The sequence below is a fragment of the Urtica dioica genome, chromosome 7 (genome assembly GCF_054948205.1).
Source record: "Urtica dioica subsp. dioica isolate 48M chromosome 7, U.dioica_male_clone48M_v1_H2, whole genome shotgun sequence".
Lineage (NCBI taxonomy): Eukaryota > Viridiplantae > Streptophyta > Magnoliopsida > Rosales > Urticaceae > Urtica > Urtica dioica.
This window is the reverse complement of record NC_142762.1, coordinates 24,682,718-24,701,935: the sequence shown is the minus strand read 5'-3', so window position 1 is coordinate 24,701,935 and position 19,218 is coordinate 24,682,718. Positions and strand designations below refer to the sequence as shown.

The 19,218-nt window shown below is 35.5% G+C and overlaps 2 protein-coding genes across 2 annotated transcripts; both read right to left on the bottom strand.

Annotated features, from left to right (window-relative positions):
* Positions 1-204: 204 nt before the first annotated feature.
* Positions 205-1,488, bottom strand: LOC149390503 (uncharacterized). The gene is made up of 3 exons (XM_089619788.1): positions 694-1,488; positions 470-545; positions 205-353 (listed from the first exon to the last, which is right to left on the bottom strand). The coding sequence occupies exons 1-3, from the start codon at positions 1,486-1,488 to the stop codon at positions 205-207; spliced, it is 1,020 nt and encodes a 339-aa protein (XP_089475914.1).
* A 15,278-nt stretch (positions 1,489-16,766) lies between these two features.
* Positions 16,767-17,114, bottom strand: LOC149390502 (uncharacterized). Its single transcript, XM_089619787.1, has one exon. It carries the CDS (start codon positions 17,112-17,114, stop codon positions 16,767-16,769), a length of 348 nt encoding a protein of 115 aa, XP_089475913.1.
* Positions 17,115-19,218: the final 2,104 nt, after the last annotated feature.

Genomic DNA, 19,218 nt, shown 5'->3' with positions numbered 1-19,218 from the left:
CTATTAAAGGACAAGATGAAACAAACAACTTGAGAAACAAACAAAATTTAAAAGAAACCAAAATCCATGAGAACTTGAAATGTAAAAATTACACAGAATGAACCAAATAAAAGGTGGAACAAGATGAAATCAATGTTTCAAGCATGATCTTTTGTTGTGTTCGTGTTGACCACAAGAACCACAATGCAAAACATTTACTTCACTCTAAGACCGCATCCTCTTCTTCCTAGGCCTTCTGGGAAGTGTCTTGACGGTAAGAGGTTTAATAACACTCTCACAACTTGAACGAACCAGTGATACCCGATTCTCATTTATGGGATATACACCGCTGGAATAAGTCGCCATCAAGGTATCTTTGGTATAGTATGAAGACACGTATAGTTGATCGGGTCTAGGTTTCTCGTCCAAAGTGCGGCCACGACTTGCGAGCATGGAATCTCTTCTAATTGCCAATAGAGACATGAACAACTTCTCTTCACGATATCCACAGTAACACTTTGTTGCCCATCTTCCACCTCAAACTGTTGAAAGTCGACTGGATGTACCTGATTCAAAGAGATATTTGAGACTTTCCAGAAATTTAATCCTGCCTTAAAATCTATCTATCAGACTGTTTAGTTCAACTTGCTTATATATTCAGAAAGCATAAATTAGAAGTAGATATGGTAATGGAGAAAATAAAGAAACACTTACAATCATTGACCAAGCGTCATTTTCCTTCTCTAATATGAGCTTATAAGCCCAAGTAGTCAATCGAGATTTCATCGATTTTAAAGATAAATTCCGATTATAAAACCGTCGTAGTAGTATCTTCCTAAAAGCCAAGACCATAAAAGCTACTGGCCAGCCCCGAGTTTCACTTAGAACTGAGTTCATGCATTCCGAAATGTTGGTCGTCATGACTTCGTATCTTTTACCCGGGAATTTAGAATGAGCCCATAACTCGGGTATAGCTTCCATCAAGTAGTTTTTAATTCTCAGCTGCTTGCCACTCAATTTCTCAAGAAAGTACTCAAACTCTTCATGTGTGTATGCCTTTGCGCACCTGATAAAGAGAGGTCTAAGTTTGCTTCGCCGAAACTTGGTCTGCATGTTACCCCATAAGTGTTGCATGCAAATCCCATACTTGGCATATGGGAACACTTGTAATGCACCCTTAGGAATTGAAGTTTTTCTATCCGAAATAATCACCAAGTTCTCAAGATCTCCTATTGCCTTCTTGAGATTCTCAAAAAACCAGCGCCATGAAGAATCGTTTTCAATATCTACAATCCCAAAGGCTAGCAGCAAGATGTGGTTGTCGACATCCATTGCGGCAATGATCAATAAAGTCCCTGGAAACTTTCCTTTAAGGAAAGTGCCATCCACAGAGATCACGGGACGACAATGTTTCCAAGCTTCAATTGAAGCCCCGATCGCAATAAAAAAAACATTTGAATCCTCTAGCAGTTTCAAAACAAGAGTAGGTTCCTGCATGATGAAACTCATGGTTTACAATCTTGGTGAAATGTCAAAAAAATTAATCTAGCTTTCAAAAAACTTATTGGATAGAAAAGAAAGAAGAAACAGGACAAAAGAAATACTTGGATTTTTTTGTGTGATCATTTCAGCAACAATCGGAAGAATTGAATATGAAGTTGCATGCGAACCTAAAACTTCCTTCAAGGCAAGATCCTGACCCTTCCATGCATTATAATATGATATGTTGACTTTGAAATGGGTTCGCATATGGTCGATTACGTCTTTGGGAGGCATATGGTCAGCCCGACCACTATAGAACTCTCTCTTCATGCACTCACTTATAACCGACGCAGAGGCTTGCCTATGCTTGGATGAAACATCTTCAACGGTGCAAGAATGCATGTTTTGGTACTTTCTAATCACCCATCCGCCCGAATCCCCACACACTGACGCGTTCAATTTCCAATCACAAGGTGTTTTACAACAAACAAGAAAGTACCTAGTTTTACTAGATCGGGACACTATGAACTCGAAGTTGTTTCTAATAGCTATTATCTTAAAAGCATTGACCATTGTGCTTTTCTCAAGAAAAATACTACCCTCCTTCACGTTAAAGTTTGAAGGAATGTTTTTTTAGTTCAATTTCATCTACAAGTTCATCCTGTTCTGAATCCAAAACTACATTCACTTGAGTTGAGTATCTGAAAATTCACAATTATCCACCAAAGCAAGACCTTCAAACAAATCAACTACAAAAAAAAAAAGACAGTGGGTTAATATTTTGGAAACCTAGATTAAAAATAGAGATTTGTAACTATTTAGGCCACTTTAAACATGTGATTTTGGATCTATATTATGTTTGACAATTTTTAGGGATATAGTCAAATGGCTTATGTGGCAATAATTAAGGTCTTATTTGCCATTATTTATTAATAAATTCGTCACTTTCTCTCTCCTATTTTTTTCAAATAATTTTTTTTTTGCATCAAAACTTCAAAAATTTGTATCTTTCTCATACGAACTCGAAATTGAGTGATTTCAAATCCTACAAATTCGTGACGTCAAGATCTTCAAAAATAGACCCATTGTGTTTGATAAAAATTATTTTTAATGCATCATATTTACATTTCCATTTATTTTTTTTATAATTTCAAAAAATTTCAGTTATTTCCATATTTAAGGTAGATTTTTCTACATCTATGGTAATAAACATTATTTTTCATCAAACACAATGGATCTATTTTTGAAGATCTCGGCATCACGAATCCGTAGGATTTGGAATCACTCAATTTCGAGTTCATATGAGATAGATATGATTTTTTGAAGTTTTTATGTAAAAAAAGTGTAGAAAAAAAAATATGAGAGAGAAAATGACGAATTTATTAATAAATAAGGGTAAATAAGACCTTAATTATTGCCACATAATCATGTCGGCTATTTCTCTAAAAGTTGTGAAACATAGGCTAAAAACAAATTTTATAGTTTCATTTTGGCTATTTCGCTACAATGCCCTTAAAAATATTGAAATCCTGAGAAACCGATTCATGAACATGAAGAACACAGATTAAGAACAAAAGCTAAAATGTATGATCTAGAATAGAGCTGACCTCACTTAGATAAACATGCTATAACAGAAGAATTCGACACCAATTCCATCGAAAATAACATGGATAACAGATTATAAAACTTCATAGATCAAATCTAACAACAGTGAAATATTCTATTGAAAATCAAAGCGAACAACAATGAGTGATCGATGATCGAAGATGATCGATGATAGATGATCGATGATTGAAGATTAGAAACTTCGCAGAGGGAAAAAAAAACCTCTGATCTGTTGAAAATAAAAGCAGACAAACCTCAATCTCCGACAATGATATTTCTAATCGACGAATTAGATTCGAACCTATTAGTCAATCTCGGATCGATGATGAAACGCAAGGAAATCGCCACAATCGCTGAAACGCTGAAAAATGGAGAGCTACGGATTGAGAGCTAAAATCAGGAAAGGAAGACCATTTTCAAATCGTAACCATTTATACCCAACCAACAAGGATAATATTGTCTTTTAACAATATAAGTGGCTATTCTGCCTAAACTTGTGAAACCTTGACCATTTTGCTAAACACTAAGTTTGAATTGGCTATTTCATCCAAAATTTCCTTAAATAAATTTGTAATTAAAATTAATTACTTATATTCCTAATGCGAAAAAATAGAAATCCTAATGCAATAATTTAAACTTGGCCTTTTTGTCACTCACGTGGCCCAATGCCCGAGGACGGGTTAGGATTCCTTCGTTTGTATCGTTTACCATCGAAGGAATCCGTAACAGTGGACAAGACTTTGCACCTCATTCTCCTCGGCAGCGGTTGGGAAAGTCATTGCTCCTCGCATTGGCACCCTTAAAACTCCTAATCGCCATCCCCACTCGGCTCTGGTGGAGCGAATCCAACTGGCACTCGAAACTCCTCGAGAAATAGTATGGTGCGTTCTACATTGGTTTTGAGTTTTTTTTTTTATAGCCAAAACAGCGTGACAGACTTATTGAGAAAGAGCCGTGGTGCTTTAATGGCGGCTTTTTCCTTGTCGAGACATGGCTCGACTCAGACCAGTGGAAAGACTGCTCCTTGTCCTCCGTCAATCTCTGGACGCGTGTCTACAAGCCCGTACCGAAAAGAATCTCCCCAGAATCGCCATGTCGGGAGGCGACATCGTCCACTTCAAATGGGACGGCTCCTATTGCTTTGTGTCTGTGCTAAATGAATATGTCCAGGTCGGTTCATACCCGTAGCTGGTAAACAAATATGGATCTCTTCCCAATTTGACAATTTACCTTTCCTTTGTTGTGGCTGTGGTTTTCTTGGCCACGACGTCTCCATGTGCACCGCCCCGGCAATCTACCTCAACGATCGCCGAGGTCGTCGGGATCTGGCCCTCCGCCAGCGACTTCTGCTTCTCCGAGATTCCCGCGGTCAAAGGTCGTCTCCGATCTGAGACCGCGCGCCTCCAATCCACCGCAACGGACCAGCGCCAAAGCCCCCGATATCTCGGCGAACCACAACCATCGCTCCAATCCTGAAGACCAGCCACGAAATCCCGATGATTGCGCGTCTCTCATTCTCTCTCCAGAGAGTCACTCGCCGCAACTCTCTCACTTATTCAGCGTTGAATTGCCTATTAAATTTGAACTAAAACTAATTCAAAATTAATGCATATAATAAACTAATTCAGACTTGCGATTAAAAAAAAAAGGGTAATTAAGCTATATAGCCTGTAATTTATTTTTAGCAATAGCCAGGAGGATTTATTTACAGCCAAAATATGACTAGACTACCCTTTTATTTTCCCGCCCAGTTTCTATCGGCTATTTACGTGTAATCAAGTCAAAATATTCGGTTATTAATGCTCGTGAATATCAAGGAGGTAATTATAACCATGTAGCTGCGTTCACACTTAACCACAACCGCTCACATTTATAGTTTTTCAAAAAAAAAAAAAAAAAGATGAAAGAGAGCCGAGAGAGAGAGAGAGAGAGAGCCGAGAGAGAGATCGAGGGAGTGAGAGCTCGAGGAAGAAGAGAACGCTCGACCGGACCACCACCAAACACCCCATCATGAGCGGACCCAAAACCCGCGCGCGCTCGGACCGGGGAGTCGCCGGGAGTTGCCGAGAAGAGATTAACGAGGAGTTCGGCTGAAATCAAAGAGGACCATTGGAATTCATCAAATTGAGAAGGTATTCATCAAAGAGAACCGTCGGAATTCAAGAGATTGATTTTTTTTTCTCTCGTGCTCCCTGTTTGAATTTTCCGAGAAGAGAAGAATCTGCGTCCAAAGGTCCTGATCGATATTATGGACTCTGCGAAGAACTTTTTTTTTTCAGTATGTTCGTGTAAATAGAAATCATATTTACAGTATATTCGTGTAAATACGAAGCTTATTTACAGTATATTCGTGTAAATACGAAGCTTATTTACAGTATAATCATTGTAAATACAAAGCATATTTACAGTATATTCACTGTAAATACAAAGCATATTTACAGTATAATCGTGTATTTGAACAGAAAAAATTTCTGGAAATATTTTGAGCACGAAAATTCTGGAAATTATGAATATATGGAAGACAAAATAATATCAATAAATGAAGAATATATGTACAGAGTTTATACATATAAATTGTCACGAAAATAGATACTAATTATCTAAAGTCAACGCTAAAAACATCCAAAAACATAACAATAAATGGGCTATTAATTTTCAAAATCTGCAGGAAATTTCAAATTTCAAATTTTGAAAACTTCCCTATTCGGTTTCTGCGAATTAAATAAGGGCAAAAGTGTAAACCTAATATAATTAATAAGCTGCCACGTAAGCAATATGGCTATTTACAGCATATTAACGAAAGGTTGGCCAATTTTAAAGAGAAATTGCTCAAACTACCACCATGTCAATAAGTTTTTCCAAAAATCCACCAAAGTATAATTTTGGCCAAAAATACAAGTTGGTCAAAAGTAAAAACTCAAATATACACTCAAGCTTAAATTTTCTTTCAATTTCACACCTACCTCATTTAATATCATTCCAAATTAAACTTTCTATTTTTTATTCTCCTTTATTTATCTCTCTCTCTTTCTCTCCCTAACCGTGTATCTCATTTCAAGAACCCACTCTCCCGATTTACTCTCCCTCTCTCTCTCATTCAAACTCACCCAGGGTTGAAAAAAACCGTTCCTCACCCAAAATCTCCGAGAGAAGATCGTGTTCTTCTTCCCTTAATCGCGACCGAAACCCAACCCCGAACCCGAATCCTTCACGACCAGTCTCTCTCTCTCTCTCTCTCTCTCTCTCTCTCTCTCTCTCTCTCTCTCTCTCTCTCTCTCTCTTATTCAAACTCACCCAAAATCGCGACCGAAACCCTTGCCCAAACCGACCAAGCACGTAGCTCCGATCCTCGCCGAAGGTTAGTTTTGTTTTTTGTTTTATCAAACTTTTCTTTCATTTTTGTGTATGTTTATTCTGGGTATGTTTAAATTTGGGGCAAAAATAAGGTTTTCGTTATTTTGGGTAATTTTTGAAGTTGTTTAGCGAAACAGTTGACGTCAACAATTGACGTCAACAGTTGACATCAATTGTTGACATCTTAAGTTAACAGTTGATGTCATCTGTTGACATATATTGTTGATGTATAATGTCAACAGTTGACATCAACTGTTGACATCTGATGTCAACAATTACTAATTTTGGATTTCTTCTTGATTTGTACAGTGATAGCGGAAATTTATTTATTATTCAAGCAAGGTGGTACTTTGGTTGAATCTAGTCGGTATCATGAGAAAAGATCTTTCAGAATTATGATGTCGTCCGAAGTGAACTTCGCTAGCTTTGTTCAATACCCTTATGCCATAGAATCCCCTTATGCCATCAATACTCGAGGAGGGGTGTGATTCGGTTGACATATATTGTTGATGTATAATGTCAACAGTTGACTTCAACTGTTGACGTCAATTGTATGTCAACTGTTGATATCAACTGTTGACATCTGATTCAACAATTACTAACTTTGGATTTCTTCTTGATTTATACGCAGTGGTGACGGAAATTTATTGAGGACGTCATCGTAATGGAGAGTTGGCTGAAGAAAGATGAGGAAAGGCATTGGTACAAGCCACTAGAAGATAAATTGTCATAGGGATGGAATTTCACAGAAGTTGAAATCAAATTGAAGACATTTTACTATGAACTCTGGACCGAAGAAGAATGGCTTGGCGATCAGGTACAACTGTCAATTCTACATTTATGTCTCACGGCTTAGATCTGCAAGATGTCAAACAAGAGGAGATGTACATTCACTAGGAAAAGTTCACGATCGACTTATACCGGCACGGGGCAGTGAAGTTAGCGACCCATGTTGGATCGGACATGGAGATTTATGACAATCAGGAAACAATGTAAGCAATAGATAGCAATGTGTTTCATGTACTACTCTTATCTTAATCTTTTGGTATGCTTTTGATAGCAATGTTGTTCACGTACTACTCATATCTTAATCTTTTGGTATGCTTTTGATAGCATGTTTAATGAATATCAACAATATATCAATTATCAATCTGTAGTTGTTTTTTAATGGTTTTGACGTCAATTGTTGACATCAATGTCAACAGTTGACGCCAATTGTTGACATCTGTGATTTATGAGCTCTCTGTTTATTGACATTGATGTCAACAATTGACGTCAGCTATTGACATTGATATCAACAGTTGACGTCAATTGTTGACATTGATGATGTTGACATTGATGTCAACAGTTGACGTCAATTGTTGACATCAACGTCAACAATTGAGGTCAACAAGTAGTCTGCACAAAAGAGATTCTCTTTAACAAAAGTAGTTTGAACAAAAAGCATAATGAATTAAACAAATAGACTCTTAAACAAAAGTAGTATGAACAAAGCATAATAAATTAAAAAAAAGTAGCATGAACAAAGTATAAAAAAGTAGTCATCCAATCCTAATGTAGAACGAATTGACGATTCATGAGTTGAAACCGAATCACACCCCTCCTCGAGTATTGATGGCATAAGGGGATTCGATGGCATAAGGGTATTGAACAAAGCTAGCGAAGTTCACTTCGGACGACATCATAATTCCGAAAGATCTTTTCTCATGATACCGACTAGGTTCAACCAAAGTACCACTTTGCTTGAATAATAAATAAATTTCCGCTATCATTGTACAAATCAAGAAGAAATCCAAAGTTAGTAATTGTTGACATCATATGTCAACAGTTGATGTCAACTGTTGACATTATACATCAACAATATATGTCAACAAATGACATCAACTGTTGACATAAGATGTCAACAATTGATGTCAACTGTTGACATAAGATGTCAACAATTGATGTCAACTGTTGACGTCAATTGTTGACATCTGCGAAACTTACAAACTTCGCTAAACAACTTCAAAAATTACCCAGAATCACGAAAACCTTATTTTTGCCCCAAATTTAAACATACCCAGAATAAACATACACAAAATCGAAAGAAAAGTTTGATAAAACAAAAAACAAAACTAACCTTCGGCGAGGATCGGAGCTACGTGCTTGGTCGGAACTACGGTCTTCATCGTGACCGGATCTATGAGCTTTGGTCGTGCTTCCTTGAGCGTGTCGGAGCTCAAATCCAAGGATTTGGGTCAGACATGGCGACTTGAGGGATTGGTTGAGTGAAGTCGAATTCGGGCAAGGATTTCGGTCGCGATTTGGGTGAGAGAGAGAGAGAGAGAGAGAGAGAGAGAGAGAGACTGGTCGTGAAGGATTCGGGTTCGGGGTTGGGTTTCGGTCGCGATTCAGGGAAGAAGAACATGATCTTCTCTCGGGGATTTTGGGTGAGGAACGGTTTTTTTCCACCCTGGGTGAGTTTGAATGAGAGAGAGAAAGAGAGAGTAAATCAAGAGAGTGAGTTCTTGAAATGAGATACACGGTTAGGGAGAGAGAGAGAGAGAGAGAGAGAGAGAGAGAGATAAATAAAGGAGAATAAAAAATAGAAAGTTTAATTTGGAATGATATTAAATTAGGTAGGTGTGAAATTGAAAGAAAATTTAAGTTTGAGGGTATATTTGGTTTTTCACTTTTGACCAACTTGTATTTTTGGCCAAAATTATACTTTGGTGGATTTTTGAAAAAACTTATTGACATGGTGGTAGTTTGAGCAATTTCTCAATTTTAAATTGTTATACATTCCGTGGCTTAAACAGCCAAATTTTCTGTTATAAAAAAAGATGCAAATGACGCCATATTACGAGGATAGTATATACGCAAACTTCATTCTGGCATTTATACTAGATATTATATTATCACCTATTATCCACCGAAAATATATAATGTAATTCACTTTTTTTCCCCTGTACACACGACAATTTATTAGTCTTCACCTTTTATGTCGCTCGGCTCTTCACCTTCACCTAATGAACACGCTTCGGCTTTGCCATCTTTTAATGGAGCCCGGATCTTCAACTAATTTCTGTTCCGAACCAAGGTATTTAAATCTCTGCACTTATCCATTATCACATATAAAGCCGTCTTCCCATCTTCAGAATATTTAACATTATCGATTATAAATTCCTGCTCTATTCGTGTTTTAGAACACCATCCAAGCTTACCATCACCATTGCCAATTTTGTACAAAGAATTACCGCAAAATATGTCTTCATCATCCAAGTAGACCTTATATGCACATGCACTTCTTTTTTTGTATTTGTAGCCTTATGCCCACCCAGGCCACCCTAAATATAATTGTGCCAAATCAAAAATCTAGGTTGAGTTTTTTTGTTTTCTTATGAATTTATTCATTTTAATTGAGAACATTTTTTTTTCACTACAACTAATCCTCATCTTGCAGTCGTACAAACAACGAAGAAACAAATGAAGTCACTGCAGATACACCATCCAAACTACTCACATCCGAGTTAACTCAAAAAAATTTTGTTTTCTATTTTCTAATTTTTGTAGTTGTACTGAAAAATTATTTTGCGGTTGTTTTCAAAAAGCTGTTTTGTACAGTTTTCATTTTTGTTTTTGAGAAATTGAAAAAACTGAAAAAAGTGTTTGGTATAGTTTTCATTTTTGTTTTTGAAAAAATGAAAAGAGAAGATGAGGAGAAGGAGGAGAGAAGAGAAGAAATTTTTTTCCAAAAACATCTTTTATTTGTTTTCAGTTTTCTTTACTCTTTTACAAAACAACTGCAAAATTTTTAAAAAAAAATTTCCGGAAAATTAAACCAAACGCAATTTTCGTTTTTTGTTTCCAATTTTTTTAACTCAAAAACTCTTTTTGAGATGAGAACCAAACACACACAGTTGTCAAAAAAAACAAAGTCCTAAGAAAAGCATGTGCATGGAAAAAAAAAACATCAAAACATTGATTGATTCGAAGGTTACATTCAAACAACTCAGTGCGATTTATTTTATTTTATTTTATTCTCTAATAGTAACTCTAGTAACACAATTTTATACTTTTTAGGCGAACAAGATTTGACGAACTATATTTAATCATGACGTAAATCTCTACAACAAATTCTAGAATTGAGTAAAACATATCATATTTTAAATGCAATCATTGAAGAAGAGATGCATGCGTTCAAATTATATGGATCGAACTATCATTTGACTTTTAGAAGAAGTACAACCATCGACGAAGTGGAAAAAGATAACACCGCAACGGTAGAAGGATTGTACAACTTAACCACATTCGACCTGTGCAAGAATTTCTTCGATAAACAATTCGATTTCAGTATGTACTTCATTATTTTTCTTTAGAACATTTTGTTTTGTTATATTAACTTCATTCATTTAAAATAGAATCACAAGTGTGATACTATTTCGTTATATTAATTTTGCAGACGTTGTAGGAGTTGTCATACATGTTTCAAAACAAGAACTAAAAAACAATGCTGATTTTTGCCAACTAACCTTAATAGATCAAAGGTTTCTATTGCGATTCAAGTAGATTCTCCATATTTATTAATATTTTCTAACCCTTTTTCTCTATTTATCTCAGTTTTGAAGTTATCAAATTATCCGTGTGGATATTGCAATAAATGAAGCAAATCCTACTTCAGCTATGATAAAAACAAGGCCGGTTATTGCTGGAATTAAGTTGAGAGCAAAAAATTATCTAGGTATTGTATATGTAATTACTGGTTGTGCTCTTTAGTTTTCTTTGTCTTTATGAGTTTTTTTTTCTTATAAGATACCATGCTGATTTACATTATTTAGTTTCATTATATATTGAATGGTGTTTAATTATGAATGGTACAATATTTTAGGTTTTTCCACTCATGTGCATACTTGTCTGAATGTGGCTTAACGTCTATGGCTGAGTACTTGAGTCGTTGAGTTTGACAGATTAGTATTCAAGCGGTTTTTTCGGTTGACTTTAATCTATAAAAATAAAATTTGCTGTGACAAATATTGTGATCTTATCAACAAAAGGTTCAAGCACAATTTTCATCGATATAGAATTTTCCATTGCCAAAACACTTGCCTTGTGGTATGAAGAATGAATTCTATTTTAATTTTCTTTGCAAATCTTCTAATTTTACTCTAATACTTAACTTTCTTATCTAGGAATATGGAAAACACATCAACTTTAAAAAAGTGGGCAAGGGAACAAAAGAATAACTCAACAATGTCAAGATGAAAGGTATCAAATAATTTTTTTTTTCAACATTGTTTAATTACAATTTTTTTTCTAAACATGAAACACGAGCAGGAGAAAAAATCCGGAAGTTATTGGGTCAAAGCAACGGCATCGATTACAGATTTTGAGAAAAGTTTCTACAATACTGGATGTTCAAAATGCAAGAAAGGAAGCTATATGCTTTGGTCATGCGCTTGAAAAGATTTCTCATGCAAAGTTTCATAAATATCCAACATCTTAGAGCAATTACATTAATATTCTATATATATATATATATATATATATATATATATATATATATATATATATATATATAACCTAAAAAATAGATAACTACGAATGAAATATGAAAGATAGGATTTGAAAGAGTAACTTGTAAGGACTTATGTTCAATTGAGCTAATAATAACACTTTTTTTTTTAAAACAATAAAATAATTTTTCTGGAATATCTGGGAATTCATGTTCAATTTTTTTGTTGCTCTTTTTCCATTTTTTTTTTCCTGCTTGATAATATGGACTGCAGATTCTTGTACACTTTTTTTTTCTTTCTTTTTTTATTTTTTTTCCTGCCTAGGATAATTTAATAATAAATTAATGGTTATTCACATTGTCCAACAAGATGCACAAAATGCTTACTTAAAAATACTATTTAAGGCCAAGAAACTATGACAAAAGCATTCTATGTTTCATACACGAAAACTCTAACTTCAACATCCATGAAACAACAATTCACAATTAATCAAGTTTACACGCTCAACGAGCTGAATTCTATCTAGCAAAGATTGAAAAACAAAGTATCGCATACTAGTGAACAGGAAATGAAGTCTCCACATGTCTATGATCAAGATCAACAAGACACACCACAAAAGATAGATGCTAATCAATCTTCTTCAACATCTACCTCTAACAAAACATTGAGGCTAGAGAAAACTTGTCTTCGAAAGGATGACTTTTGAGAGCAGAGGTAAAATATGCGGAAAAATGATGATCTTCTCATTAACCGATAGAAATTATTTATAGAGTACAAGGATATAACTAAATCCCATAAAAACAGTAACCTAGACTACTAATCAGGAAAGAAATAAAAACAGAATATATCCTAGAATAATCGGAACTAATTAGGTCTATAAAAACAGGAAATAATATCCTATACTAATTACACAATATTTACTGATTATACAATATCGGAATTTAACACTCCCTCTCAAGTTGGTGCGAAGATATCTATCATGCCCAACTTGCTTATAAAGTCTTCGAATTTCTGTCTGTAAAGTCCTTTGGTGAGAACATCGGCAAGTTGTTCTGATGTTGGAACAAAAGGCATGCAGATTTCTCCCCTTTCTAGCTTCTCCTTGATGAAGTGACGATCGATTTCCACGTGCTTAGTCCGGTCGTGTTGGACCGGATTATTAGCAATGCTGATGGCTGACTTATTATCACAAAATAACTTCATAGGAGCTGTGAACTTGATCTGTAGCTCATTCAAGATGCTTCTGATCCAAAGGATTTCACAAATACCCTGGGTCATGGCTCGGAATTAAGCCTCTGCACTACTCCGAGACACAACAGCGTGTTTCTTACTCCTCCATGTTACAAGATTGCCCATGAAGGTGCAATAGCTGATGTTGATCGTCGGTCATCTGAGCATCCGGTATAGTCCTCATCCGTGAAGACCTCGATCTGCTTACTGTCGTTCTTCTGAAAAAAAAAACTCCTTTTTCTGGACTCCCTTTGAGATAGTGTAGAATGCGATACACTGCCTCTAGATGGCTTTTAGACGGGCTGTGCATGTGTTGACTCACGAGACTCACTGCATATGCAATATCTGGCCGTGTATGTGCTAAGTAAATTAGCTTTCCAACCAATCTTTGATACCTCTCTTTATCAGTCAGATTTTCACCATTTGACTTCGTAAGCTTATGATTTGGATCAATCGGTGTAGAGGCAGGTTTGCATCCGAGTAAACCAGTCTCCATGTGTAGGTCAAGCACGTACTTTCTTTGTGAGATAGCAATTCCCTTCGATGACCTAGCAACATCCATTCCCAAGAAGTATTTAAGGCTCCCTAGATCTTTCACCTCGAATTGTTGAGCTAGAAAATGATTCAACCTATTGAGTTCGGCATCATCATCTCATGTCATCACTATGTCATCCACATAAACAATCAATATGGCTAGTTTACCATTGAGAGAGTGTTTGTAGAACATGGTATGATCACTATGAGCTTGTGTGTACTGTTGATCCTTCATTGCCTTTGAAAATCTTCCAAACCAAGCTCGTGGAGATTGCTTGAGCCCATATAACGCTTTCTTCAAGAGACACACTTTCCCATTGGAATTTTGGTCAAATCCCGGGGGAAGTTGCATAAAGACTTCTTCTTCCAATTCTCCGTTGAGGAATGCATTCTTGACATCGAATTGTCGTAGTGGCCAATCAAGATTCACTGCAAGAGAGAGTAAAACTCGAACCGTATTAAGTTCAGCGACCGGGGCAAAGGTTTCCTCATAATCGAGCCCATAGTTTTGAGTAAACCCTCGAGCAACAAGCCTTGCCTTGTATCTCTCGACTATCCCCTCAGCATTGTACTTGATCGTAAAAATCCAATTGCAATCAACAGTCTGTTTTCCCTTAGGTAACTCTGTTATCTCCCAAGTCTCATTTTTCTTTAGAGCTCTCATTTCCTCTAAAACAGCCTCCTTCCATTTAGGACTACTTAGAGCTTCATGTATAGAACTAGGAACATCATCAGTTATAAGATTTGTGGTAAATGCTCTAAAGATAGGAGAAAGACTTTGATATGAGACATAATTTGACAAAGGATATAGAGGAAACTTGGTGCAATTTCTGGTACCTTTTCTTAGGGCTATAGGCTCATCTAGGTCTTCGGCTGACTCATCACTAATTTCAGTGGTTATGGGTGAGTTAGACATGATAGAAGGTGAAGATGTGTTACCTTGACCCGAGCCCGGTTCCGATGATGACAATGCCGGGGTTTTAACTTCATTCTCCAATTGCACTCTTAAGTTAACACGAAAATCAGTGATTTGTCCCTCAATAGAATCAGATTCTTTTTCATTATAGGATGAAATATCATTATGCACACAATCGGATTTAGGCAAAGAAATAGGCAGAGTATTTAATTCCCAAAAACACTCTTCATTATCATTTTTCTCCCCCTGAAGAGGGTTTTTATCAAAAAAAAAGGTTTGTTTTCAAAAAATGTGACATCCATACTTACAAAGAATTTACCCGAGCTAGGATCATAGCATTTAAAACCTTTTTGTGTAGGGGAAAAACCAAGAAATATGCATTTAGTTGCTCTTGGGTCCAATTTTCCTCTATTATGATTATGAATGTGAACAAAAACAGTACACCCAAATATTTTCGGAGAAAGATGTGTGAAACATTTATTTTCAGGAAAAAAAAAATTTTGAGTGTTTGAATAGGGGTATTATAGCTAAGAACTTTGCTTGGCATTCTATTAATTAGATATGAAGCAGTTAGTAAAGGATCTCCCCAAAAACGTTTTGGAACATTCATTGAAAACATTAAGGCTCGAGTAACTTCAAGTAGGTGTCTATTTTTTCTTTCGGCAATTCCATTTTGTTGAGGTGTATCAACACAAGAACTTTGATGGATTATGCCTTTTTCAATTAAAAGAATTTTATTAAAATACTCTCTACCATTATCTGTTCTTAAAATCTGTATCCGGCTATTAAATTGAGTTTCAACCATTTTATAAAACATCTTAAATGTATTTTCAGCCTCAGATTTATCCTTTAGTAAATATATCCATGTGTTTCTAGTATGATCATCATTGAAAGTAATGAACCACCGTGTGTTAGTTATATTTTTTACACATGATGGTCCCCAAAATATCACTATGGATTAAAGCAAAAGGTTTAGATGGACTATATTTCAACGTAGGAAAACTAGACCTTTTATGTTTTGCTAATTGACAGATTTCACATTGTAAAAGATCAATATTCTTATTTTGAAACATAGAAGGAAACAAATGTTTTAGATAACCGAAACTTGGATGGCCTAAACGAAAGTTCCATAACATTATTTCATCAGATAATGAAAAGAAACTAGAACAATGAGGTTTCTGAATTTTTTTACTCAAGTTTGCCTCGGAGGTGAAGTAGTATAGCCCTCCATATTCTTTAGCACTGCCAATCATCTTCCCCGAGCATAGGTCCTGAAAATCACAACCAGTAGGTACAAATATGAGCTTACATTATGAATCAGTTGTCAATTTATGGACAGATAACAGATTATAGGCAAGATTAGGAACATGAAGAACATTTGATAGGGTAATGGATGGGGATCAAATGATTGAACCTTTCCCAGCAATAGCAGAGAGAGATCCGTCTGCAATTTTCACTTTTTCATGACTAGAACAAGGGTAATATGTGTGAAACAGATAGGAAGAGCCAGTCATATGATTTGAGGCCCCCGAGTCTAGGATCCATGGATTAGAATTGTCTAAGGATATTTTTAGGGCTGTCATATGGATACCTTTCTGAGCTAAGGATGATGATGGAAGGGATGACTGATGAGAGGTCCACAGCTTAAACAATTGCTCTAAGTTGTCTTTATTGAAGAAAGACTGTTCTGGAGTCAATGGCTGAGTTCTGGGGTTGCTTGGCGTCGACTTAGAGACTTAGAGAGAGATTTTGTTGTCGTTGAAGGATCGTTGTGAATCAGCCGGCTTGCCATGAAGTTTCCAGCACTTAGCTTTAATGTGTCCCACCTTATTGCAGTGTTCACAGATTGGCCGGTCAGATTTCTTTGAGAATCGGTTGCTGAAATCCGGTTTGGAAGTCACCATAGCACTCATCTCTGGCTGCGTTGGTGAGGCATCACTGGCACCGAGCCTGAGCATGACCTGACGGCGGCTCTCCTCTCTGCGGACTTCTGAAAACACCTCGCGCGTCCTTGGGAGTGGATCTCGACCGAGGATTCTGCCCCTGACTTCATCGAGATCTGCGTTTAAGCCAACCAGAAAATCAAACACTCTCTCCTTCTCGACAGTCTTCTGATAGAAGGCACTGTCTTTCGAGCAGCTCCACTCGTAATCGCAGTAGAGTTTCATCTCCTGTCAAAGCATCTTGAGATCGGTGTAGTACTGCATCACGTATTTCTCGCCCTGCCTAGCCTTCCTCAATTGAGACTTAATCTCAAAAAGTTGGCCAGCATTGCCGAGGTCTGAGTATGTCTCCCTTACTGCCATCCAGATTGCACTTGCCGAGGGAAGGAAGAGATATGTTCTTCCTAGACTTGTTTCCATAGAATTCACAAGCCATGACATTATCATCGAGTTTTCAGCCTCCCAGGTGTTGTAGCCGATGAGATCTTCCTTAGCATCCGGTCTGATCGTGGTTCCTGAAAGATAACCAAATTTACTTCTCCCTTGAACGATGAGTTTGACAGATTGATACCACTCCATGAAATTACTTCAATTTAGTTTATGAGAAGTAATGGAATGGGTTTGAAGGTGATCAGTGGTGGTGATAGAATTCAATCCACCAGACCGAGAAGGATTTCCGGTAGATCGGTGCTATTAATACTTGGATCAGCCATGACAATTGGCTAAGATCTTATAGATGTGTTTGATGTGTTTGTGGCTCTGATACCATGAGAGCAGAGGTAAAATATGCGGAAAAATGATAATATTCTCATTAACCGATAGAAATTATTTATAGAGTACAAGGATATAACTAAATCCCATAAAAACAGTAACCTAGACTACTAATCAGGAAAAAAATAAAAACAGAATATATCCTAGAATAATCGGAACTAACTAGGGCTATAAAACAGGAAATAATATCCTATACTAATTACACAATATTTACTGATTATACAATATCGGAAGTTAACAACTTTTGAACTTTTTTGTTTGTAAATGTTCAAAAGTCCTTTTTTGAAGACAAACCAAAACTTTCAAAAGTCCTCTTTTTGAAGACAAGTTTTTTGAAGCCTTAATTTTTTTGTTGGAGGTGGATGTTGAAGAGGATTGATCAACATCTATCTTTTGTAGTGTCTTGTTGGTTTTGATGATAGACATGTGGAGACTTCCTTTTCTTGTTCAGTAGTATGTGATGCTTTGTTTTCCAAGCCTTGTTGGATAGAATTAAACTCGTTGAGCGTCTAAAGTTGATTATTTGTGAATTGTTGTTGCATTAATGTTGAAGTTAGAATCTTTGTGGATTTAACATAAAATGCTTTTGTAATAGTTTCTTGTGCCTTAAATAGTATTTTTTAAGTAAGTTTATTAAATTATCTTAGTCAGAAAAAAAAAAAAAAAAAAAAAAAAAAAAGAGAGAAAGAAAGAATAGTGTACAAGAATATGCAGTTTATATTACCAAGCAAGAAAAAGAAAGCAAAAAAAAAAAAAAAAAATTGAACTTGAACTTGCAAATATTCCAGTAGATTGTTTTTTTTTTAATTATTATTTATATAAAAGAAGCAATTATTATTAGCTCAATTGAACTTAAGTCTTTGAAAGCTACTCTTTCAAATCATATATTTTCTATTTCAATTGTAGTTCTCTATTTTTTAGGTTATACATCAATAAAAGATAGAATATTGATGTATCTGCTCTAGAATGTTGGATATTTGTGAAGCTTAGCATGAGAAGATCTTTTCAGCAATATGATCAAAGCATATAGCTTCCTTTCTTGCATTTTGAACATCCAGTATAGTAGAAACTTTGTCCGAAATTTGTAACCAATGTCGCTGCTTTGACCCAATAACATCCAGATTTTTTCTCATGCTCATGTTTAATGTTTAAAAATTGAAAATTATAATTAAACAATGTTGAAAAAGAAAAGAATTATTTGATACATTCATCTTGAAATTTCTGAAATCACCAAGTATCAATAAAGCTTGCTCTTTTGGTGGTGGAATCAATTGCGTTGTTGGATTTTTTTTTTCTTTCCCTTGCCCACTTTTTTTTAAAGGTGGTGCATTTTCCATATTCTTAGATAAGAATTTAAGTGTTAGAGTAAAATTAGAATATTTGCAAAGAAAATTAATATAGAACTCGTGCTTATATACCGTAAGGCAAGTGTTTTGGTAATGAAAAATTTTGGATTGTTGAAAAATCGTGCTTGAACCTTTTGTTGATAAGACAACATTATCTTGCATTTAAAAAAATTTAGAGCGGAAGCAATTAAAGTAAAAAAAAAAAAAAAAAAAAAAAAAAAAAAAAAAAAAAAAAAAAAAAAAAACCTTGAATATAATTTGTCAAACTCAATATTAAGCCACATTCAAACGAGAATGCACATGAATGTAAAAACCTAAAATGTTGTATAATCTAGTGGCTCCGTTTGACATTGTTGTGCTTTTAAAAAGATGATGTTAGATTGTAAAAAAAAAAAAACTGATGTTTCAAAAGTAACATATGTTTTGTAAACTGTTGTAAAATAGCTTTAGCTGTTAGCAGGAGCAGATTTAGTGTTTGTTAAAATTAGTATTAATATTTTGTAATTATTTATATAAAATGTAATTAATGATAATAATAATAATAAGATAATCTTAGGTATATAAAA

Coding starts and splice junctions, on each gene's coding strand:
- LOC149390503 (XM_089619788.1), bottom strand. CDS start 1,488: ATGAGTTTCATCATGCAGGAACCTACTCTTGTTTTGAAACTGCTAGAG. Junction 546..693: donor ATGACGCTTGGTCAATGATT/GTAAGTGTTTCT, acceptor TCTTTGAATCAG/GTACATCCAGTCGACTTTCA. Junction 354..469: donor TGTGGATATCGTGAAGAGAA/GTTGTTCATGTC, acceptor ACTATACCAAAG/ATACCTTGATGGCGACTTAT.
- LOC149390502 (XM_089619787.1), bottom strand. CDS start 17,114: ATGGAGTGGTATCAATCTGTCAAACTCATCGTTCAAGGGAGAAGTAAA.